Source organism: Diceros bicornis, chromosome 35, assembly GCF_020826845.1.
Source record: "Diceros bicornis minor isolate mBicDic1 chromosome 35, mDicBic1.mat.cur, whole genome shotgun sequence".
Lineage (NCBI taxonomy): Eukaryota > Metazoa > Chordata > Mammalia > Perissodactyla > Rhinocerotidae > Diceros > Diceros bicornis.
This window is the reverse complement of record NC_080774.1, coordinates 17976032-18001648: the sequence shown is the minus strand read 5'-3', so window position 1 is coordinate 18001648 and position 25617 is coordinate 17976032. Positions and strand designations below refer to the sequence as shown.

Genomic DNA, 25617 nt, shown 5'->3' with positions numbered 1-25617 from the left:
CAGGTTTGCGGCGGCTCCTCTGCCTGAGCCCTGGCCGTGCCCTGAGCTTCCACCACGCCCTTGGGCTCAGCGTCTCCCCGCCTGGGGCCAGCAGCCGCATTCCCCTCATGGTTTTCTCAGCCCTTGGCAGTTGGGTGGTTTCTGAGCCGTAGGGAGACTCAAAGGCGTGGGTGGACTGGGGTGGGGTCTGACAGTTTACAGACCCTCCACCAAGAGAGCCAGACAGCGAGAGTGTATTCAGTAATGACAGAAGAAACCCCACTGAGGATGTGCCCCGCATCTCTGACCCCAGAGAAGCCTGCAGAGCAAGCCGAAAGCATCAACCCAAATCAGAGCTCCCCAAACGTTGGTGTGCACACGAGTCAGAAGGGAGACCCTGATTCAGCAGGTCTGGGTGGGCCCGGGCTCCCGTACCCTGACAGGCTCGCAGTCACCGCGGGGCAGACCGCACTCAGGAACAAGGGCAGGAGCGCATCCTCTGCCCAGGCCCTGCGTTCAGGCGGGTGGGATAAGACCCTGAACTTGGTGTCAAAAGCTGGCTCAGGTCAACCGAGTGACCCTGGGCAAGTTTCCAACTCCCTGAACCTTCTTTCCTCATCAGGAAAACTGTGCCAGGAATAGTAATACCTGTCCTGATGACCTCACAGACAGCTCGGGGCAGTGGTGGAAGCATGGGCTGAGTCGGACAGACGTGGGTGCCGAGCCCAGCCCGGCCATCACTGGCTGCAGGAGCCTCACTCTCCTCATCTGAGAAATGGACATGAGTCGCCTTAGAAAGCAACTCCATGGCAATGGGACAAGTAGTGCATGGAGGTCAGAGAAGAGGGGTCACATGTCTAGGGAGAGGGAGCCACAAAGGATGTGGTGTTTTATTTTCACCTGGGACGAGGGTTTCCACTTTGGAGATGGGAAGGGAGGCGGAGGAGGCAGCCAGACCGAAGGTGTGGAGGCGGTGAACAGTGGGAATTAGAGCACGTCTGTCCCCGAGGACAGGAGTGGGGGCGTCATACTTCAGTGGTAATGGCAGCAGCTGCCGTCCCCTGGGCCAAGCGCTATGCTCAGCCCTCTGCACAAGTGTCGCATTTAATCCACCCAGGGGCCCTGGGCACTGGGAGTGGAACTGGTCTATTCTGCACATGAGGACACGAAGGTTCAGAGAGGTAGATTCACTTACAGGAGACCACACAGCTAGAAAGCACCAGAGCTGGGTTTCAGCCCTGGAGCTGTATGGCTCTGGAGGTCCCCCTTCAACCTCCACTAGCTTTGCTGCCACAAAGCTGTGCTGGACACCCCGTGCGGTGGGGAGCGCTGGGGGTGGGGGAGCTGGGGAGGGTTAGAAGTCGTTGGGTGCAAACAGACCAAGGGGGGCTGCTGGGGAGGGGTCTCCAGGCAGAGGCAGGGGAGGCTGAGGTCGGGGGCAAAGAGAGATGGGGAGGGACACAGTGCCACTTTGTCCCCTTGACAGTTTTGCCTGCTCTGGGCACCTGTACTAGACATCAGGCTCCACGATCCTTTCCCCACAGGGTCCAGCCCCACTCACCCCAACCTGCTTGTGTCCCACCCAGGGACAGTGTCCAGGGAAGGGGGCATCACCCTGCGTGGGGCGGTGGGGGGCTGCATGGAGTCTGCCATGCAGCCAGGGTGGCTTTGTCACCATCACAGATGGTACCAGATGGGCCTGGCAGCTGGCAGGTGTCCCAGCCAGGAGCCGGCCCAGGAAGCCAGACTGCCAGGGAGCTCAGGCTCGCGTCCATTCATCCAAGAAACAGACACGGGACCTACTGTACTCCGAGCTGAGCTGGTGTTGGGGGTACGGCCGGGAAGAATGTGGACACCACCCTGCCCTGCAGAGCTCGCTATCGGGTGGAGGAAGAGGTGTAATAATCCGAGGAGGAGACATGTGACCACGTACTGTGCCTGGTGCCACGCTGTTAGGATGCCCACTTCACAGCTGGGGAAACTGAGATTCGGAGGTGGTAAGGCCCCAGAGTCAGTAAGTGACAGAGCCAAGATCCGAAGCCTGGTCTGCTCTTACCCAGCTTGCGCAGGCAGCGGAGGGATGGGAGAGCCCTCTAGGCAAAGGGACCAAGCTTGAGCAAAGCCCCAGGGGCTGCTCTACCCCTTATCCAGAGCCTGCTGTATCTGCTGCTCATTCCTCTCCCATCTGCTCTTGTGGGGGCTGCAGCTGGAAACAGACAAAACCGTGCCCACTTTGCAAATAAGGCCCTGTAACATTTTTAAGGACCTGCTGAGAACCCCAGAGCTCTTGTCTCCCCGAGTCCTGGCAAAACCAGGAGAGGTGACAATCTGCAGAACAGCCCTGGTCCCCAGCTACAGAACTGAAAGGCAGAGTTGGATTTGGGAGTGTACCTGAGCCGAGGGCGACCTGCTCTGCTGTCTTACCATCCCCTCCTCCCCCTCATCAAAGCTCCCCAGGTGGAGGGAGGCTGCAGGAGTTTCTGGACCCCCAGCACTTCCTTAGCTCATCACTCCTGTCCCAACAAGCTGCAGCCCTCTCCTCTGCCGCCGAGGCAGAGACCCAGGCGGGACAAGGTCTGGGCCCGCTCCAGGAGCGGCTCCTTCGTGCATCTGGGAACATGGTGTATTCGGGACTGTTGTGTCTGCTTTTTAAGGCCTTGTTCCTCAGCCCCCAAAACATCTTAATAATGTTGGTGAACTTGGCACTGCTTCCGCAGCAATGGCCGAGTTCCCTGGTCTTCCCTCTTGGTTTGCTGTAACAGTGGCCCCCGGTGAACAAGCCGGGTGGCTTGTCCCAGCAGGTGTTCACACTATGAAGCCGGAAGATGGAAACTGCCCACCTCCAACCACCATTGGGGTGGTCTCTATCAGCCAGGGTTCTTGAGCTGCAAGCACCGGAAGCCAGCTCTGCCTCACGTAGACAGGAACGGAATTTATTGGCAGATATTGAGGGCTGGGGGACCAGGCCTGCGGCGGGACTGGAGCCAGGCCAGTTCAGGGGGCCTGGATAGCAGCTGGGGCTCTTTAGGACTCTGAGCAAGAAATGATTCGGCTCCAACCAGGAACCTACCCTCGTTTGGTGCACGCAAGAGTCTTCAGGGAAATTCAGAGCAAAATTCAGGAAGAGAAAGTAGATGGGGCAAGGCGCTGGTGTCATTCTTTCATTTATTCATTCAGTAAAGACTGTTGGGCACCTGCTCTGTGCCCAGCTGTTCTAGACACTGGGGTACAGTCTGCTTTGGGAGAGACAGACACCAAATAGGATAATTTCTGGTGTGTTGAAAATAAGACAAAGAGTCCCCTGGAGATTGTATCCCATGGGGAAAAGTAAGTGCCCCAAAAGAAATCGAGAGAATGGACGTTGGGTTCCCAAACAGCAAATATGCACGAGAGGGTTCCTGCCATTTTCAGGAAAGCCTCCCAAAGCCTGCTCTGTTCTCCAGGGCGGTGGTAAGGATTCAGATTCTGGAATTAGACAGACTAGAATTCAAATCTAGTCTCAGCCACTTCCTCACTGTGACCTGGGGCAAGTCACCTCTTGGAGCCCACAAAACAGGGATGACGATTCTTTCCCTGTAGGGTTACTGTGACATCACATGAGCTCATGCACGCCGTGCCTGGCCTAGAGTGAGCATTCGGGTCACTTCCTATGCCAAATGCTTGGTCACATCTTATGTGTGTGTGCACACGCATGTGCACACACCTGTGCAAGGTGGGTCCAGGTCCTTGAGGGTGGGGCTGTGCCTGCCAACCCTCCAGTGTATTTCATTACAGCTTTAGCCTCATTCATTCCTCCCTCCTTCTAAGTAAGATTTAGTAAGATACCCAATCACAGAACTACCCCGGCTTCCTTGAACCTTCCCCGAAAGCCCCCAACACAAGTCCTTTCTGACACCCTCTTCCTGAAACACCCGCGGTTCCCCGTGGTGTGGTGTGCGTGCTCTCTCCTTGTAACAAGACTATCAATCCCACTTGGTTCAACCACAGTGGTCTTTGGCTGGAGGGCATTGCAAACGTAAACCCAAAAATGTCCCCCTGAACAGAGTTTGCCTCAACTATATGCAGCACCTGAGGGAAGGGGCCTAGCACAGCAGGAAACAGCACCAGAGGGAACTTAGAGAAAAAGCAGCCAAAGGGGTGTGGCTTCTGGAACTGTAGCCCCTGGAGACCTGCCTGCTGGCAGGAGGACGGACCACTGTGCAGAGGTGGGAGGTGAGGTGGGGCAGGAGGTGTCACGCCATTTCTCACTGGCTTTAATCTTAACTTTGCATGCTTTGATATGAAATGTAATTACAGATTCTGAATTGTGGTGGTGAGCTCATCAGGGCTGACTAATTAATTAGTCATATTTATAAGTATTTGCTTCTCGGAGATGTAAGACCCTGATGTGTCGCCTCAAAGCTCTGAGAAATCCCTGTCCTGCTAGTTTGCTCTCTTGGGCAGCTGTGGCATTGGGAGAGCTGCTTTTAGGGCTGGCTTGGAGGGAAAGTCTGACCACTCTCAGGCAGCCTGGAGACCATACCTGCCTCTGAAGTCCCCTCCCTTTTGAAATCTGTGAGGGCTTTGGCCCAGGAATCCAGAAATGTCAAATACACCCCATTCGTGCCACTGCCTCTATCAGAAGCCACGGCAGACATTACTAATGGATTACCAAACTCCTTCCTGCTGAATCTGGATCCAGCCTCAGGCTCCTTCTGAACACAGCCCTCCAGGCAGCCACTACCAATCAATTGGAATCGGCATTTCTTTCCCACCCCTGGGATAAGCCTTTCCCTGGCCTCAGCAGCACAGAGCTGGGAAAGGAAGCTGGATTTTGATACACGAGGCACGGGTTGAGTGCTGGTTTTGCAGGTTTTGCCTGGAGGCACATTGCTGATTGTGGCACATTGGACTCATCACTCTACCCGACGGGGCACCAGTTTGTCCCAGGAAATTTCGGGTGATAATCCAGGATGGAAATCCATACAAGGTAATATGAAAGTTCTGTGTCTACGCTCAGACCCTGTACAAGACAGAGTTGCAGCACAACGGAGAAGAAAGAAGCATGCCGACATCCTCGACGTCCTGTGAAAGGCTGGCATGCTTACCCCCTGGGGCACCCCAGTGGGGCCCTGATCTTTCTTCTTCCCTCCTCTGTTGCCCTAGAATGGAAGCCAAATGTCCATGTTCAGGCTGCATGGGGCTGCACTCCAGACAACCAGCTGTCTCCGCCAGAACGAACACAGGGCGTGTTCTCCAGGGTTCTAGACTTCAGAGAGGCCCCGTGGCTTTGCTACTGGAGGGCGCCCTCCCCGTGGGCGTCTCTCTTGGCTCCAAACATCCCAAGGGAGGTAGACAACTTATTACCAGCAGGGAAAGCAGCTGTCAGTTTCTTTTCTGCTTTTCACTCATGTTTATCACACAAGTAAGCCTTTGTCAAATCCAACCCAAAGTCATCGTTAAAAAAAAATTAGAAAATCCAGACAGAAATGGAAGTTACAACCACCCATAATCCCACGATTAAGAGGTAAGTATTGTTAACACATGAAATGGATCCTTGCATTTTTTTCTATGGTGTATACACACTCACATATATTTCTTTTATAGGGTTTAGATCGTTCTATATATACTATTTTATAATTTGGTGTTTTTTTTCACTTAATAGATTGTGACACCATCATTTTCAGTAGCTTTATGATATTTCTTATAGTCCCATATTGTTAAATATTTTACTTATTTAATAATTAGCTCCCTATTGTTGGACATTTGTTTCCAGTTTTTCACTATAACGAGCAGCACTGCACGGAAAAAAACACGGCTTCACGACGTATCTATTTCCTTCGGAGAAATTCTCAGACACGGATTTGCTGGACTGTAAGGACGCAGATTTCTAGGACTTTCGTATGCATTGCCCAATTGCCCTCCTGAAAGGTCGTACCTGTCTCCAGTTGCCCTGACAGTGGAGAGTCAGCGTTTCTGAAGTCTGCAGGTGGAGAGCCACAGGCTCAGAACTCTCCCAGCTGCCTGGTCCTGCCGCCGGACCCCTGAGGGCTGCAGGAATCAAGTTCCTCCCTCTCATTCCCCAACCCAAAGTGCTTCGAGAGAGCCCATTGCTAGGCGGGGCAGGGGCCGGAGGCTGCCTGGCATGGCCCCCCGCAGACCCTCACCTCCTCCCTTTGCACTCGGGCGCCTGGGTGTCTTTTCTCAGGCCTGCCGCCCACACCTCGTGACGGGACAGCGAGCTTTTGAGTTATCGGCAGCCTTATTTCCCTCTACAGCTCCCACGGAGTTAACAGATGTACGCACGTCTGAGGCAGTCATGCGGCAAGAGGCTTTGGGGCCAATCCTTCCCGTTTTGACAGTGTGTAATCGAGGTGAAGCCATAAATTTTATAAACAAGAATAAACGACCCTTAGCAACATATGTCTGCTCGACCCTTCCAAGGTGATCGTAAATAAAGGCACCTGCTCGCGGGGGAGGGACGTGGGCGCTGCAGATGGCCAGTGACGAGGGCCAGAGGATCTGTGCCTTGGGAGCATCTGGTGCGGGGAGAGGTCACCCAGAGACCCCACGTCCTGAGTCAGCTGCGTGCCTTTCTGCCATTTATTCAGTCAGTTCTCCAGGCTGCCTTTGCGCCAGTGCCACCCTGAACCAGTGCCTGCTCGGAAAGGCCGCTTGTGTTGGGACCAGCAGGGTCATTCGGGTTTATGGGACCCTCTTCTCTCTCCTGCCCCACATAACTGTCAATCATGTCCTCATCGCCACCGCCCCAAGATGGCCCCTCCCGGGAATCTGAAGAGGGGAGTCCTTGCCCTGGCTCTGCTGCTGCCCACAGGGAGACCTCGGGCAGCAGGAGTCACCATGGAGAGGTCAGGACGCACTGGAGGACCGTGTGATTTCAAGCAAGTGACTTCGCCCCTCTGAGCCTCGATTTCCTCACCTGTGAAATGGGGAGAATAACTGCACGTACCTGGGAGGGGTTCTGAGAGATAAGACGACACACAAAAACCTCAGCATTGTGGTACAATCGAGCACGCAGCCAAGTGCTGAGTAAATGCTAGTCGTGGTGTCTGGAGGCCTAGAGCCCGGATTTAAAGCCCAGCTCCACCTCCCAGAGCCGTGTGACCTTGAGAAAGTCATTTCTCCTCTCTGGGCCTCAGCGTCTTCACCTGATGTATCCTCAGATACTATGAACAGTACCACCTTCACGGGCTGTTGAAAGAATTAAATGAACTCTTGCACGGAAGGTGCTTAGCAAGATGCCTGGACACAATCAGTGCTCAATTTGTGGTCATCATTAACAGTGACTTACTCACTTCTCTCTCTGCCTCAGTTTCCTCATCTGTAAAATGGGGGCAATGATCTCTGCACTCCCTTTCGGCTCTCATTGCTCTGTGACGATTCGCCTCTCCCGTTCACTCTGGCATTGTGTTCCTGGAGCCGTGTCCCCCTGGTCTGCCAGGACCAGCACCCTCTGGAGGCCACCTGCCTCTCCCCCAGCCCCTCCCCCAGCAAGTCTACACAAACCAGAGGCACTGCTCAGTGGTCCTCTGCGCTTCACCTGTGCCCGAGCTATTTGAAAGTGCTCTGAAAAGGGTAAAACAGGATTCAACAACAATAGCTGTATTTTTTTTGAGCTGCTGCCATGTGCCAGGCCCATGAGCTTATTCCCTGAACCCTTGGAAGTTGGTATCATTATCCCCAGGTACAAAGATGAGGACTGAGGCTCAGAGTGGTTAAAGGATTTACTCAAGGTGACTCAGCTAGGAAGTGGCAGAGCTGGGACTTGAACTCCAATAATAATAATAATAATAATAATAATAACAGCAAACAACTATAATAATAGCAGCTAACATTTGCCAGGGGATGTGCTAAGCCCTGTTAAATATTGGCTCACTAAACTCTCCCAATGACCCCATGGGGTGGGTATTCCCATTTTACGGATGAAGCAGCAAGTCCGAGAAAGAGAGAATGATTTACCCAGAGTCATGAAGCTAGGAAGTGACAGAGGTGGTCTCGAACCCGGGTCTGCCTGAGGCCAAGACCCGAGCCGTGCGTTTGATTGGTGTTCACAAAGCCTTGCAAGCGTCACAGGTCATCCAGGTGCTCCTTCCCACCCTTCAAGGCTGGAGCCACACAGACCCCACGATGAGGCTGCTGGAGCAGGCAGCTGTGAACCCCACTAGCTCCTGAAGAGGGGGCCGCTGGTTATTTCAGAACTGGGATTCTTACCTCTGGCTTCCACGGACTTCCTCAAATTGTGTGCAAACTGTGAACACGCGTGTGTGCATTTACTCAGGGAGAGGGTGCACGTAGCCTTCATCAGAAGCTTCTGATTCTGTGGAGTGGGAGAATACAAGGGACATCCTCAAATTTCCTGGGGGTCCCCTGCCTCTGCTTGGGTTCAAGCATCATCTTCCCCGAGGGACTGACTCCCAGAGAAGAAAAGCAACAGGCCAAAGCAAATGAAAACTGCCCCCCTAGCCAGGCTGCCAAGGTGAAGTTAGCCCTCTCGACAAGCAAGATAGGGCCAGCCTGGGTCCCGCATCACCAGCGAGATTCCAGGGCCCAGGTGAAGGGGGAGATGAGCCACAAATCCTTCCAGGCACAGATTTATGTTGCATTCATGCGGAATTTATTATACAGAGAATTTTATTCAATTAAACTTGAAATGCGTCTGGATTCTTAAAGGTTCAGTAGTGATAACTGGGACAGAGTGATCATAAAACTGGACGGGCTGTCGGAGGCAGGTGTCAGGGAGAGAGCGAGGGTGACATTGCAGCTGACGTGAGATTCGGAACCGGGGACGTTTGTCATTGGGATGTGTTACAAGTTGGGGCTGTGGAAATTACTCGGTGAAAAATGCACATTAACAATAGCCATGAAACCTCAGTTAAGGGAAACTAGGTTGAGAAATGAGACAGCGGAATCTATTAATGTCTGACATTGTTCTCAGTGGCCCAGGTCGTAATGGAAATGACATCAGGTGGCAGTGGGGGGAGGCGAGGAGCACTGGGCCAGGGGTCACAAGGCCACGTCCTGGGCCCAATTCTTGCCCCTGACTCTGAGACAAGTTGGTTCCCCTGAGCCTCAGTTTCCTCAACTGCCAAGAAGAGTCCACAGAGAGCGCCTGTCTCAGGGCTGCAGTGAGGTGTGACTGAGACAGTGTCTGTGGGGCCCGCGGCTCAGGGTCTGGCGCAGAGCAGCCCTTTCACGACGCTGGCTGGCGTTACCATTATGGAGGGGCGCTCTCCGATGGAACAGCCAACCCCCAGCCCATCTCTGGCAATGGTGCTAAATGCATTCCCGAGACCTGGACCCAGACTAGGGCGAGGCAGGGAGGCACTTTCTTGGGTGCAAAATGTATGGGATTGCCAAAAAGCCCAGGAAGCAAGATAAATAATATTTTCATGCAATATTTTAAAAAATCAAAATTATGCAAAAAAATCTATGTCGGCAAGGTGTGAGTTTTAAATAAAGCAGCCTGCTGTTTGCTCCTGGACCCTGTGTCACCCTGCAGTGGGGACCATCATTTCCCAGGGTTGACGGTGGAGTGCAAACATGCTGGGCGACATGTGCTCTATACAGTCACATGGTTTGATTGTGGTGCTTTCATTAACTTGTCCCACTGGGTTCAAGCTGTGGGAGGATATTCTGAGAAGTGTACACAGGGGTACGCGTTGTCCTCTGCCTCAGTCTCCAACATGGCTTCCGAAGGCCCTGCAGAAGAGCAAACGTTTCAAACCACCCCATCCTCTGGGCCCCCAGAGCAGGCTTCTCCGTTCTTCCCAGGTTGGCGGCCCAGGAGACACCTCCAGAGCTGCCGAGTCTGCCCTGCCCCTGGGCCGGTCCAGGGGAACGTTTGCAGGTGAAAAGGAGGACGCAGAGACTGGGCCTGAGAAAGCACCCCCCAGCAGGATTTGGCAACAGGCAACCTCCTTGTTTCAAAGGTCACTTTAGGACGCTGTATTGACTCAGAGCTTCTCTCCGTCCATGTGGGATATGTTCTACCGTGGCGAGGAGTGTGGGACTGTTGTTTCATTATAAACGTCCTGCTCCTTCCTGAAGGTTTTGAGGAGTGGGCAGAATTGAGTGAATGAAGCAATTTGCTGCAAGCCCTTGGGACCGACTCCTCCCCGGCCCGGCCGGGCGCCTGCACCGCAGTTAACCACCTGTGCTGGTGCTTCTGCTGTTTCCAGTTCAGCCCTGGCGCTGACCACTGGGCCAGGCGGGGGAGGCGCTGGACCTGGCCACTTCCTGGTGGGTTTCCACTCTCACTCACGGTCACTTGCATCTCAGCCACTGTGCCACCACCGCCTGCCAGGAAGGAAATGACCCAGGAGGGATGAAATGCACCTGTTCCTCCAGCAAAATTAGCAGGCGAGGTGGTAAGGATGACAGCAAAAATATGCAGGAACTGATCACTTGAATGTCGGCTGACTTGCCACAAGGACAGCCGGAGTGAGCGGCCTTCCCGCCCGGCTGGGGCCGCCGGCTAAGCAGGCGCTTGCTCGGTCACTGACCGAGTGCTGAATCGAGTTCACCAGGCATCTCCGCCCTGACGGTTAGCAGCAGGCTGCCCTTCCGCAGTCACTTCCTGCAATTAGCAGCTGGAATCTTCAGGTTCTCAGGGCTGTCTCCTCGCCCTTCATCAATATCTCCCTTCCCAAGGACACAGCTGGCAGTGACAGTGTCGTTTCACAGCGGGAGGGAGCAGTGCTGACAAGTGAAATAAAATACAGCTGTGGACCCCATCTCAGAGGCACAAACTAGCCAAGTGCAGCATCAGAGAAATAAGTCAGCCTGTGTCAGCCTCACCAGAAACTGGAGATCTTATTGTCTCCAGCAGAATACCCTCCACCTCAGACCCTTGATGCCACCCTCCTGGGCAGGACGTGGCCTCCTGGAAGCGGTGGTGGTCCTCTCACCAGGGTCTCCGGGCCTAGATGGGGGAAGACTCCCCTCCGAGAGAGGATTCTCCAGGCTGCACCCCGCCATGCACACTTTAATCTGAGTCCAGTGTTTCCGAGGCCTCGCCTGTCAATCTGCAGCCATCCTGCCCCCACCACTTGGGCGGCGATGGGCGGCTCAGAGGTGCCGACACTTCCAAATCCTGTCTGCCTTCCCCTTTGTAAATGTGACATTTAAAGCCCCTTTGGCACAGGTAAATCACAATGACATTTCCAAGGGCCTCTGGTACCACTCCAAATCCTTGCGCAACCTGAGCCAGCAGTGGAAGGGCACACGCACGCGTGCGCGCGCGCGCACACACACACACACGGCTCAAGCCTTTCTCACTTTTATTTTTTTTCCTGCGTGCCCCCTCATCGCAACAATCACTTCACCTTTCTCATCTGCAATGCTGAATTCCTCCCACTCCTCTAAGACCAGGGAGAGCCAGGCCGAATCCTGACGCAGCCACAGCTCCCTGAGGGAAGGGAGGGGTCTGAGAGGAAGCCAGTCTGCACAGAAGACCAGCTCCCAGCCCCTCCGGGGAGACCGGCAGCGACCAGGGCACCAAAGGGCAGCCTCTTCTCTTCACCGTGGTCACCACGGAGGGGTCTACAAACCCCCCCTTTCCATTATTGCCAAGTGCCTCAGGCTTGGTCCACCAGGTCGTTTTTCTTGTATATTTTTTCTTGATTCCCCTCCTTCATGGCTGCGTATCTGGCTACCGTGAAGAGATAGTCGCTGAGTCTGGAGGAGCAGAGAGAAGCAAACGGAATGAGTTGAAAGGGGAGATCAATGCTAACTGGGTCCTTCCCACATTAGCCTTCAAGGAGGAAATATAAGTCACGTACGCCCAGCAGCACCAGGCGGGACAGCGGGTGCTCAGCTAACTTGGGCTCGATGGGTGGCTCTTGAGGCCAGCTTCTGTGAGAGCCACGCGCCCAACCTGGTGCCAGGGCTGGGGCAGCTCCTGCAGGACGAGGCCACTCTCCCCGCCTGACCTCACAGGGCTGGTGACTTTGGGCCACTCCCTGGGCTGGCTTCTGCACCTGCCACGCTGGAGCATGCACACGGTCACTGGGGGATCAGGGGGAGGTGCAGATGCTGATTCAGGAGGGCTGGACGGCACCCCGGTGATGATGCACTGCAGGTCCGAGGACCCCGCTCTGAGTAGAATCTCAACCTCGGCACTGCCGACATTCTGGATTATTCTTTGTGATGGGGCAGAGGGGGCTTCTCTGTGCATTGTAGGACACTAAGCAGCACTCCTGGCCTCCACCCACTCGACGCCAACAGCACCCCCACCCAACTATGACAACAAAACATGTCTGCAGACAGTGCCAGAAGTCCAAGTTGAGAAGCTCTGGCCTGGAGTATTCTAGTGGCTAGACCCCGGTCCCTCTCTCCCTTCTTTCTCTGACCCACCAGTGATGGGGCCTCTGCGCAGGGGTGCGGTGGAAAGAAATACAAGAGGAGGCACGAGCCTGCCCTTGAGGTGCTGCCGTGCGGTCAGGAAGCTGTCCACCTCTCGGCTGTCCCCCACCTGGCCTTGTTTCCATGCCCAGCACCGACCACCACCCATCTCCATCTCTCCCTGCCCACTCCTACCCTCTGAGGCCAACTCCATGCCAGGTCCTGCTGGAAGCTTCCCCAGCCCATGCCGCCCCTGGGATCAGGTCCTCCTCCTCCTAATGCCTGGTGGCCCCCTGCTGTCCCTCTGGAGTAGGGGGCAGTGGAAGAGATTCTGCTCTGGGTGTCTCCTCCTCCTGGACCGTGTGCTCCTGCAGGGCAGTGACGCCTTCCTTGCTGAGGGAAGGCACTGACTGGGCCCCACAACGCGACAGGACTGTCAGGGCTCCCTGGGGTCGCTGCTCTGACGACCAATGGAGTGTTCCTCACTCCTCTCAGGCCCACTCCCCTCCCAGGAGGAATGGAGCCCAGGCCATGTCCCAGCGGGAAAGTGTCCACAGTAAGGGACCAGACCAGACCCTGGCTGTGAGGTCACTTTCTGGACACCCCAGGACAGCTCCCAGGGGTCCCCCAGCTCTCGGCCTGCCCCTGGGCCTTGGCCTTGCCCACACTGGAACTGCATGAGCCAAGGCTGGAGGGGAATCCGGTGGAGCAGGCCGTGGGCCAGCTGTGGGCCTGGCCGCGGAGGCTGACCAGCCCCGCCCACTGGGGCCTGCACCGATGGTCAAGAGCTGGCTCTGCCTGGCTGTCTCCTCTCAGTTCACACGGCCCCAGGGCCTGGCAGGGAGGGGACTGAGAGGGCCTGACTCCTACCTGGGCTCCCTGGTCAGTCACCACGATTCCTTACGTGGCCTGCCCGGTTACCCAGCCTCAAGGCAGGCCCCCTGCTACTGCACGGCTGCGTTGTTCTCACGTTTTTCTTTGCTGGTTTCATAGCAGCCTCTCCCGGCAAGGTCCGCACCTCACTAGGGACAGGGACGGCACCCGTCCCATTCTCGGCTGTATCCTGTGCCTGCACAGCGTTGGCACCCAGCAGACCCTCAGTGAACACAAAGTGAACGAGCAAGTGAAGCCCGTTCCTTTGTTACTTCCCACAACCGCCTAGTTTCCAGAGAGAGACTCCAAATTCCATCCACCTACCTGTTTAAGAACTTAGCCACGTTTGCATCCGTCTCGCCCATCTGGACAAGAGGCACCACGCTGGAGGGGGAGGAAACACAGCGTCACACTGCAGCACAGGGTCAGCACACCGTGGGGCCCGGCCGCGTCCCAAGCCAGCACTCCGCAGCCCGCTCAGCCTGACGGGTGCTCTTGCGGTCCGTGTGCAGACATTCTAGACAGGGGACTGCTGTCTGCCGAGCACCATGCGTGGCCCTCCGTGCATGTCACCTCTGCTGCATAGCCCTTGCTGGGAGACGGGTGTGTGTCCACCACCCAAGGGCTTTGCACCCGGTGGTGTCCCACCAGCACGTCTCCATCTCCTCATCTGGTGTCCTGAGGACCCATCCTCTGCGTGGCCATTCCCCCTGCTGGGCCTGTGGGCTGTCTCTGAGCCTTGCTGATGTGGATGGCTTTGTACAAATGACTACTTTTTCCTGTAAAGCCGAAGCTCTTCCAGGATCCCTTTAGGAACCACTGGGGCCCAAGAGCCTTTCATGAGGATGAATCCGTTAGGAGGGGGGCGGTGGGCGGAGCTCAGGTTTGGACCAGGAAGACCTGGTCCTCATATCTCAACTCTGCCATGGACCACTCGGGTGGCCCTGGCCACGATGTCACCTCTCTGAGCCCCCATTTCCTGACTCCTGTAAAGTGGGGGCTGCCACCACCTCTCTCCCAAGGTTATCGTGAGGAATCAATGAAACAATGAACATCAAGTGCCTGGCACTCTCCTGCCTGTTGCATCAAAGCAGGGCATTATTTCCATTTCTCTGTAAAGCTGGGTGGCACCCTGGTCTATGGGCGGTGTACGTGGAGATTTCCCAATTACTCTTTTCAAGTTTCCTCAAAAAGGCCGCCAGTAGCTTTTGGGGGTCCCTCCTCTCCCTGACTCTGACTTGGGGGGGTTGGGGCAGCGGTGATTGGTCTGCTGACAGCTTCCACCTGAGCCGCCCACAGCCATGTGGGTCCCTCCGGGTCCCTCCATGTCACCCATGGCCTAAAACCCACCAATGGCCTCCTGCTGCTCCCAGGATAAAGGCAGACAGACCCCTCGGCTCAGCCTCTGGCCTCGGGCCCCATGCCCCCTCACGCCAGATCCAGACACCTGGGCTCCTTTCTGTCCCTTCAATGCTGACTGCTGCCTCTGCCCTTGCTGTCCCCTTGCCCTGGACACTACATCCCAGCCCCTCTCGCCCCCCGTCCATCAACTCTTGGCTCACACAGCGTGACTGGGAGAGACCATCCTGGTGCCCACTCCCAGGCTGGGGCACGCGGGCTGAGCACAGCCCCTCACAGCCCTTGTCCCGTGACAGCCCGGCCCATCTACATTACCCGCCAGGAGCGGGGAGCTGGGCCTGGGGAGGGAGGATTTTCACTGAACCCCCTTTTGAAGGTCATGCCATGTGAGTGTTATAATTACAAGTAACCTGCCAAGCCCACCAGGGCCTCCCCCACCCTGTCCCCTGGTAACTGCTTGTTTCTCCACCAGCTCTGATCTGGATGTGCAGTTACACTACCTGTCATCTGTCTGGTCGTGGTCACTGTCCCCCCTCCACAACGTAGGCTCTGAGGACAGGGCCCTGGTCTGGCCTGGAGTGCGCCTGGCACGGTGAAGGTGCCGAGCGGCCTGCGGACGAGGGGCTGGGTGGCACGGAGCCGACCCGCTGGCCTGCCCTGCTCTGACCAGCCTCCCTCTCCCTCTCAGGCCCCTTACCGTCTCTCAGCTCGGCGGCACACGGCCCGACAGAGATGCAGCGCCGAGCTGCTCTTGCCTCCCGACTGAAAGGAGAAAGCAGACAGCGGGCGTTGACGGAGCAGTGGGGTGGGCGGTGTGCCCAGTGCAGACAGGGAGCGCCTTGGACGGCTGGATCCGCAGGCCCTGCCCCCAACGGGCAGTGTTCTGCCTCCAGGGGCCCTACCGAGGCACACCCCCTGGCCACCCCCCTCCACAGTGGGCAGGGCTGGGGAGGGACCAGCGAGGGTCTGGAGGGGCCTGGGGGACAGCTTCTGTCACTGTTAAAAATTAAGGAGGGGGACTTATTCAACGCCCGTGTGTTTTTGTCAAGACACTCGGCCTGCAGCCACCCCCAGGTTGAGGCGGCCCAGTACCTACAGGCAGAATGAAAGCCGTGAGAGGGGGGAGCTGGCTGGAGTACTTGTCGATCCACTGCTCCAGCTCCAGGACGGGCCCCGCCCCGAATGCAGCGTGTTCTGCGGAGTCAAGGAGCAGAAGGACACTGCCATGAGGCCCATCGCCCGCCAGATCCCCAGGGCAACCGCCCCCACGTCCTTCTGCCCGGTGCCCGCAAACGGCTCACTGGCCTGGGAGGCTCCCTTTCAGGGTCTACAGGCCAGGCCAACAGGGGTCCTAGGTGACACCCAGGAGAGAGTTCCCCGCTTGGGCCCAGGTCCCCTCAGGGCCCTCTGAGCACACACAGCTGGTTCAGAGAGAGAATTACTTAAGTGAGCCTCCCGGGCCGAGGAGCGCGGTGTCGCCAGGGCAGAGCCGATGTCCTGCAGCGAGCACTGGACCTGGGGAAGCGAGAGAAGGCACGAATGAAGGTCTGTTCATGGCGGGCCATGCGGGGATGACGTGATTCCAGGGGCATAGGTGGACCCGACATGCCCAGGAGGCATGCGGGGGCTGGCCGCTTGGGGACTGACAGAAGCTTTCATTAGCTGGCATTTAAAGGCTAATCAGCAAACTGTCTGAACCTTCAGCACAGCGGCCCTGTTGAGAGGGGCTCTGGCTCCTTTGGGGACATCTGGGTTACGCAGGCGATGGGCATCAAGCGCCCAGCGATGGTCAGGAGGAATCTTCTTGCCCCGATCCTCGTCTCCCACGCGCCTGGGCCCTGTGAGGGTTCTTCTTTTCTCTAAACTGTAACAGCTGGGCCGAGAGAGCAAATGTGACCGTGCTTTCTACACTATAAAGGACAAGGAGCCGTGAGAACACGGTCAGCTGAGGCGTGTGGAGTGGTCGGGGCAGGAAGCACGGCTGGGTGAGGCCTGTGCTCTACGTGAGGGGTGGGAGGGAGCGGGCTGGCTTGGAACAGAGGTGCCTGTGAAGCTCTGCTGAAAGGACTCCAGGCCCATGTGACAAATGACCAATGGGCTCCCCTACCAATGAGACCCACCAACACTGCCCAACTGTGCCCAGCCAGGGTCCACTGGAGCTGGATGGCAGGCTCGGGGCGGGTGGAGGTCTGTGAGCTCTGGTAAGATGGCCACTGTGACCGTGCCAGGAGGAGGACACGGCAGGGGAGAGCAGAGGCTGCGCGCCCAGCAGTGGACTGGACCCCGCCCTGGGCCCCCAACCGGCAGAACTTGGGCGAGCTCCTTGAGCGCGTGGTGTCTCTGTGGCCTGGTGGAAGGGGAGTGACAATACTACCCCACTGGCTGGCCAGCCGCAGCAGTTACCCCCAGGCCTGCAGCGAGTTGGCCCAGTCTGAGAATCGGATCCCAGCTCTGCTGATTCCTGGCTGTGGGGTATCGGGCAGGCGGCCCTGTCTGAGCCTCAGTCTTGCCCCCTCTAAAACGTGGACATTAACCTCACCTCCTGGGCTTCTGCGAGGATCAAGTGGGGTGACGCGAGGAGAGCCGTGAACGGGTGGCCTGGCTCTCCTCCCCAGGCCCGGGGCGCAGCCCTGGGGCCAGGCTGGGCGCCCAAGTGTACAAGCCACAGTCTGTGCCCTCAGGGTGTCCAGCCTGAGGACACCGAGGTTTAACACCTGTGTGATGCCTGTTGCCAGAGGCGGAAGCGCAGCTGTGGAAACCTGGAGAGGCACCTAACTCAGCGGGAGGCGGGGTGGCCGGGAAGGCCCTGGAGGAGGTGATGTTGAAGCTGGACCCAGGACGGGGCCTAAAGCACAGTGCTCATCACATCACTGCCCCTTTGCCCTCTCAAACCCCGCTCAGAGACAGGCACACAAATGACCACTGTGGGCGTGAACGGTTCCTCATGACGAGGCTGGAAACCATCCTCCATCACACAGGAGGTGCCTCGTTCACAGAATGTTCCAGCAGGTGAGGCCTTCCACCCTCTGCAGCCCACTCACTGCCCTCCGTCTGCTCCCAGAGCCTGACTGGAGCAGCTTCTAAAGACTCAGGTCACCATGGAGATGGAAACCCTGGACCCGCCCTGCGCGTTCTGCGGGGGAGTCCCTGTCGCCATTTCTGAAGTCCTCTCTGTGGGTCCGAGCACCCACTGCTTCTTGAGGAACAGAGCAGTAACACTAATAACCATCAGTCCCCTGGCTGAGGGCTTACTGCAGCTGGGCTTCTGGGGTTTCCCAACCACAGGGCTACCGACAGCTGGGGCCAGGTCATTCTCCGTTTGGGGGGCTGTCCTGTGCGTTGTAGGACATGTAGCAGCATCCCTGGCCTCTACCGACTAGGTCCCAGTGGCACCCCCACCCCCAGCTGTGACAACCAGAAACATCCCCATACATCCCCTGTATCTCTGGGTTAAGACCACCGCTTTCTCCATTTCCCCCGTAGTGTAATCCTCACCACTCGCCTGTGAGGGAGGATCAGCTCTGAATGTCCCCACATTACAGATGGAGAAACTGAGGCTCTCAGAGGGAGCGTGACTAGCTCCAGGTGACACAGAAAGGAAGTAACGATCGGATGGCAAATCCGGTTACGGCCACCAGGCCTCGGGGATGAAAAATCCCAATTTGGGGTGAGCCAATGTTACTCACTTTCTGAAGCTCTTCAGCAAATGGGTGCCCCTTTTCCGCAATTAATTCTATAGCAAACCTATGAGGAAAAAGAAAAGAATGTGCCTCTAATGTAACATCCCCAGGCCACGGAGTTATAACAGCCATGGTGTTATTTTTCTTGCTGACAATAAGAACGTCATGACCTTCCATTTGGGTAAGGCTACTTGTTTCTCAAAATGCCTTTTCCTGTAATCACTGCTCATCCAGTCAACAATTCCTTTTCCAGTGCCTACTCTGGCCAGGTCCAGGCAATTCAGTCGTGAGCAGAAGCAACACAGGCTCTGTTCATAAGGAGAAGGAGACATGAATCGGATGTCACATGACTGAAGATGCAGTTTCAATCTGAGGTCAGTGCTCTGAAGGAAGGGTGAGAGTCCTGGGAAACTTGGCCTCGGCTACGGTTCAGGGAGGGCTTCCTGGAGGAAGTGATGCTGGAGGTGGGACTTTGAAGGCTGAGTAGGAGTTCTCAGGTAAGGTGGCAGGGAAGTGAAGTCAGGGTCCTAGCAGGGAAGAGACAGTAGTGCATTTGAAGGGTTCCCGGGGAAAGCTTCGAGAAGGGACTATTCACAGAGGTGTGGGAAGAGTTATGGGAACTGACAGTGGATGGCAAAGACTAGCAAAAGCAGGAGCCTCAAGGGGCAAGGGAGGGTCAGGGTGCTACCAACCCTGGAGAGAGCTGGGTTCTCAGTGGGGGCCACTGCCAGCAGGGAGAGAGTAGGTGGAAAGTCCAGCTACCAGCAGAGCCACACTCAGCTGGGGATGGGTAATAAACACTCTCACGCCTCTCTGCACCACTGTGCCATCTCCTGCTGGTGCCTCCCACTGGCTGGACCCACCCGAAAGCCAGAGGACAAGGGAATGGGGTGAAACGGTCAGCAGGTGACAAAGGGCACAGAGGCAAAGAGAAGGGTGCAGAGTGGCTTTGAAAGGGCAAATGAAGAACCACCAGTGCATCTTCCCAGGCCATCTTACAACCAGAATGAAATAAACGAACATGTAATTCATTGTCTAGTGTTGGTCTTCCCCACTGGACTGCAAGGAAGGACCACGCAGGCCAGGACACACTCTCTCTTCATCACAGCACTATGCCTCGTGCCTGGCACATAGTAGGTGTTCAAATGTCTGCTCACTGAGGATGTTCCCATGACGGAGGCGAGTTGTAGGCCCCTCCTCGTGCTTGCTCCATCCCAGCTCCCACCCCTTATAGGTGCCCCTTTAGTGTCCATCTGCTCTCCTGACTCCCTAGACTGTGGGCTCCACGAAGGCAGGGCCGAGGCTCTCTGCTTAGCAGCGCCTGGCACACAGAGATGCTGGATCACTATCCGACAATGGAAGAATCCACAATCGAGGTTTCCCCAATCTCCTGCCCCAGGTCAAGTGAGATGATGGCTCGCTGACTTGCTCATTCTACATGACTGATGCTAGAACTCACTTACCCTTCCCTCTGCCCACTTCATCTTGTGTCTGCCTTCCCCACTCCACAACCTGAAACACGGAGTTTATCTCATTCAATCCTCACAAGAACCCAATGAGGTGGATACTATCACTATGATCATTTGACAGAACAGGAAACTGAGGCTCAGAGAGGCCAGGTGATTTGCCTGAAGTCACACGGCCAGTCAGCAGCAGTAGAGAATTTGAACCCAGGTCTGCTGATTCCCATGACCTTCACCCACAGGGCCATGTCAGAGCTCGTGAACCAGCACTTGAGATAACTGCCACTCACAGTCAATGTCAACAGCCGGCTGAGCATGGTGGACTGTGCCATTGTTCTCAAATATTTGCTGCCCCTTCTACCCCACTGCTGTCAGGCGTGTCCACGTGACTGGCTCTGACCAATGAAATGTGAGCAGACACGATGTGTCACTTCCATGGAAGCTTTCAGAGCCAGTGGGAGCTTTACCATGATCTCATCTCCCTCTGCCACAATTACTGGTATTGTTCCAGACAGAGGCTGTCCTGCCAGCCTGAGTCACGCAATGATTTCATGTGGAGCAGAGACACACTCAACCCACAAGGGCTTGAAGAAAGAGCAGGAAAGACACCTTTGGTATTGTAAGCCATGAGATTTGGGGTTGGCACAGCCTGGCTGATCCTGACTGAGTCACCTTCTAAACTACAGTGGATTCCCTGAGTCTACCTTTTAAGCTCTGGCTGTGTTGATGCTTATTTTAAAAACAAGACTCACAAAGGGGATCACATCTGATGCACTGTGTTCTGTGCTCAACTCACCTCTTTCACTTAATCTGTGCACCTCCATGGCACACACATACTTACCTCAAGAGCAAGGGGGCCGGGGCTGGAGGGGCCTGGCAGCTTCACATGGCTGCTCCACGTGCTAGAGCAGCAGCAGAGGGAAAGGCATCCACAGCCCGGCAGCCTTGCAGAGCCGACCAGATGCCCTGTGCTTCCGGGTTCATCACAAGGTGGCAGCCTCGGGGACCAGCCAGCAGTGCCCGGAGAGTGGCATGAATCACATTCCAAATGCCCAATTCAAACTCAGCCTCAAGGCCCATCCCGACTTCCTTACCCAATGGCGGAACTTAATTCATCTGTAGTTCCCACGGCTTCAAACACATGGTCATCTTTGGGTCTCCTTTCTCCAGTGAAGGTGCTTGAAAACCCTGTGAAGAAATGTTTAGCCACCCAAATTAAGATTTTTTTCCAGATATGCTCTTTTTAAAAAACTTTCCACTTGCAGTATAACATATACACAGAAAAGTGCTCAAATTGTAAGCGGACAAGTTGATGAATTGCTACTAACTGCATATAGCTCTATGATCCGAACCCAGATCCAGACGTAGAAAATGACCAGCACCCCAGAAGCCCCCGTGTACTCCCTTTCAGTGGCTGCCCCCCAAGGGTAACCACTATCCTCACTTCTTTCCTGAGATGCTTTTATTTTAAACTTAAAAATCATGTACTAACCACCCTGCTCAAGAAATAAAACATATAGGTACATGTTATGTATACATTACAATTATATTTCACACGAAATCAAAGTCCTCTGCCTAGGCCACATTTCCCACCTTTCTCCCCCAACCACCAAGAAAGAGAAGACCTGCTTTCACAGCCAGGACTGGCCTGGCACTAGCAGCCAGGCTCTGGTGTTCTCCTACTGAACACAAACGATTTCACAGAACGCCATCAGATGGGCCACGCTCTGACTGTGACGGACCCAGACCAGAAGAAGACCACCCTGTCATCACGTCTGAGCAGAGAACGCTGTCCAAATTATAAGAACGACCACACATCCCCCTTCCTGGCTAACGTGAGTGACTGCTGCTGCTTTATCGACTATAGCTTGAGCCCCTGTTTGTCCCTCCCGCCTTCTAGATGAAAATGATTAAGATACCCAGAATTAACCCCACCTCCTGACAGCATCCGATCCAGAGCAAAGCCCCACTTCTGCGAACTCTCCCAGATCACCTAACACAAGCCCAATGCTACAAAGTCCTTTCCTGCACCCTCTTCCTGAGCTGCCCCACAGTCCCACGGTGTGCCCTCTCCCCAGCTGTCATGAGCCAACTGACCCAGCTTTACTTGACTAGATTGTCCCTGGAGGACATCAACACTCCCTTCTGTTTGTCAACCCTCTGCATATTTTCTTTTCTTTTTTTAGCGTAGTAACATAATATATACATAACATAAAATTTACCATTTCAACCACTTTTCAGTGTACAGTTCAGTGGCATGAATGTTTTTATACTTTCACTATGTAAGTTTATACCCAGAAAACAATATATACTAGTGATCTGCATGGTTTTAAACTTTAGAAAATATATCACAATGAGATATTCTTCTGCATCTTACTTTTTCTGTACAACATTACGTTCTGGTATTGGTTAAATGATCAAAGCCATATATGCTCATTACGAAAAATAACAGAATAGAAGTATGTACAGCAAACAATGAAAGCCCTCTGTTCATTCCCCTCTCCCACAGCTCAATCTCTCTCCCAGGTAATAGTCCAAGATGTCACCTTTCAGACTATTCTATGCATATCCGAACACACACACACAGACACACACACACACAGACACATACACTTTTATCCAAACAGATTCCAATTATTTGGATTGTTCTAAAACTTGCTTTTATCATTTACTATATCTTGAGCATCTTTCATTTCACATCACATTTTGGTGATGTACATTTGTCACATACGTTTTAATGGCTGCAAAGAATTTGGAGGAACATTAAAATGAAGTTGGCCACGTCTTTCTTTGCATTTTTCATCTGTCCCCACCCTACCTTTGTCTCCTGTTTTGGTGTAAATCTTGGGGAGGTTGGGTGTCTTCGAGGAAGGCTGTGGCCTAATGAGAAAGAGACATCAAGAGGTGGTGAGTGGGGATGGCTCACATATGGGGGCCCCTCCTTCAGTGGTCCCGGCTTGCTGCTCGTAGCCTCACGGGCGACACTTACCCCCCCCTGCTTGGATCTCTGTTGACATCTCCTCCATCCCTCTCAGTTTTAAGCCCTTTGTGGGCTCCCAAGCTGTGCCTTGCCCACATCCGTATCTGCACAGTAGCTAATGCAGTGCACTGCTCAATAACTATGTGCTGAAAGAATTTATCGGTCACTTTCCACAGTCCCTACACTGTGTGCATTACTGGCATTATCTCCCAGAATTATCCCTAGACTCTTCCCACAGCCCCAAAGGTAGGCACTACATAGGACGTTCATTTTACTGCTGAAGAAACTGTAGCTCACAGGATGGGACTCATCTTCCTAGGTCACCCAGGGAGGAAGCAGTAGGGCTGGGATTCATGCCCAAGACCATCTTACTTCAGGCCCCAAATTCTTAGCTCTACCCTACCCAAACTCTTTACCCTCTACTCCACCAAGTCAGGCCTCTTTGAGGGAAAGAAACTTGGCCCTCTTCCTTTCTTGGAGCCTCCAAATATACTCAGAAATAAAAAATTGCCAAAACAGCGTTCAAAACCTGGCATTTTCAAATAGCAACATAACACCTTTAATACAGACCTCAAAATTAAAATGTGACTCTGCGGACAGCTAATTTTTGACAGGGGAGCCAAGAACATATAATGGAGAAAGGAAAGTCTCTTCAGTAAATAGTGCTGGGAAAAACTGGGCAGCCACACGCAAAAGAATGAAAGTAGAACTTTATCTTACACCACACACAAAAATTAACTCAAAATGGATTAAAAACTTGAATATAAGATCTGAAACCATAAAACTCCTAGAAGAAAACATAGGGAGTACACTCTTTGACCTCAGTCTTACCAGTGTCTTTTTTTTTTTTTTTTTTTGGTGAGGAGGATTGGCCCTGAGCTAACATCTGTTGCCAATCTTCCTCTTTTTTGCTGAGGAAGATTGGCCCTGAGCTAACATCTGTGCCCATCTTCCTCTATTTTGTATGTGGGATGCCGCCACAGCATGGCTTGATGAGCAGTGTATCAGTTTGCACCCGGGATTTGAACCTGCGAACCCCAGGCTGCCAAAGCAGAGCATACGAACTTAACCACTAAGCTACTGGCTGGCCCAGCAGTATCTTTTTGAATACCACGTCTACTCAGGCAAAGGAAACAAAAGAAAAAATAAACAAATGGGACTACATCAGACTAAAAAGCTTCTGCACAGCAAAGGAAACCATCAACAAAACGAAAAGACAACCCAATAAATGGGAGGAGATACTTGCAAATCATATAGCCAATAAGGGGTTAATATCCAAAATATATAAAGAACTCATACAACTCAACAACAAAAAAACAAACAACCTGAACAAAAAATGGGCAGAGGATCTGAACATTTTTCTGAAGAAGATATACAGATGGCCAACAGGCACACGAGAAGATGTTCAACATCACTAATTACTAGGGAAATGCACATCAACGACAATGAGATGTAACCTCACGCCCGCCAGAATGGCTATTGTTAACAAGACAAGAAATAACAAGTGTTGGAGAGGATGTGGAGAGAAGGGAACCCCGTACACTACTGGTTGGAATGCAAACTGGTGCAGCCACAATGGAAAATAGCATGGAGATTTCTCAACAAATTAAAAATGGAACTACCATATGATAAAGCTATTCCACTTCTGGGTATTTATCCAGAGAATATGAAAACACAAATATGAAAAGATATATGCACCCCTATGTTCATTGCAGCATTATTCACAATAGCCAAGACTTGGAAGCAACCTAACTGCCCGTCAGTGGATGAATGGATACAGAAGATGTGGAGTATATACACAATGGACTACTACTCAGCTATAAAAAAAAAAAAAAAAAGGAAATCTTTCCATTTGTGATAACATATATGGAACGTGAGGGCATTATTATGCTAAGCGAAGTCAGTCAGATAGAGAAAGCCAAATACCATATGATTTCACTCATATGTGGAAGATAAAAACAACAAACATACACACAGACACAGAGAATAGACGGGTGGTTATCAGAGAAAAAGGGATGAGGGGGAGGGTAAAAGGGCACATGTGTACAGTGACAGATGGCAACTAGACCTTGGGTGGTAAACACGATGTAGCCTACACAGAAGTCAAAATATAACGACGTACACCTGAAGTTCACATAATGTTATAAACCAATGTGACCTCAATTAAAAAGCTAATTAAAAGAAAAAAAATTAAAATGTGCACGACAAAGTTATTCAAAGGTTAAATTATTGGATCTATGAAGTATATTAATCCATGGTACTCCACAGGTTCTGAGGTCCGGGAATGGGGTGCAAGTTTCAAGGAACGTGATGACAGCCATCTTTAGATCGTGTGGGTGTATCTCTGTGTCTTAGGGTATACACTGCTTTGGAGATAGGTCAAAATCTGAATTGAGGCACCCCTGATGGCGAGGCCAGGCGAGATGGCCCTCCTGGCCCACACGGAACATGCCCTGCACTGATGGATGACAGCTGGGCCTCGTTCGACTTGTCTTGTGCAAAGAAATCTTGGTCTCTGGCTTCCACGGCGCCCACGTTGCCATGGTGACGTCACGACTAAGAGAGGACGTCACCTGGAGGTTGCTGCAGTGACCTCACAGCGGTGTGACGTAACCATGGCGACGACACCACAATTCACGGCAGGCGTCGGAGTTACCCTCCCAGCCAGGCACTCACCTGTCCCCGTCATCCACGCCCTGGAGGCCGCGGCTCTGGAAACCGGGACGTAGTCCGCTGGCCCCGAGACACCCGCGCAGGCCCAGGCGGCCTCCCAGGCCCCACACAGCCATGCGCCAGGCCGCGGGTCGGGGGCTGACCCCACCAGGCTCCCGTCCAGGTCGCGGGGTGACTCCACCTCCCGTCGGCCGCGCCACCGCTCAGCCGCCATTTTCCATTGGCCCGTGGCTCTCGCACCAGGGCGGGACACTCCCAGGGACTCGTT

The 25617-nt window shown here is 54.0% G+C and overlaps 1 protein-coding gene across 1 annotated transcript; it reads right to left on the bottom strand.

Annotated features, from left to right (window-relative positions):
• Nucleotides 1–11233: 11233 nt before the first annotated feature.
• Nucleotides 11234–25484, bottom strand: MMAB (metabolism of cobalamin associated B). Its single transcript, XM_058531632.1, has 9 exons — nucleotides 25353–25484; nucleotides 22515–22576; nucleotides 20791–20884; nucleotides 18240–18297; nucleotides 15996–16068; nucleotides 15650–15747; nucleotides 15251–15315; nucleotides 13519–13578; nucleotides 11234–11655 (listed from the first exon to the last, which is right to left on the bottom strand). The coding sequence occupies exons 1-9, from the start codon at nucleotides 25463–25465 to the stop codon at nucleotides 11556–11558; spliced, it is 723 nt and encodes a 240-aa protein (XP_058387615.1). The 5' UTR covers nucleotides 25466–25484; the 3' UTR covers nucleotides 11234–11555.
• Between the last annotated feature and the right edge of the window lie 133 nt (nucleotides 25485–25617).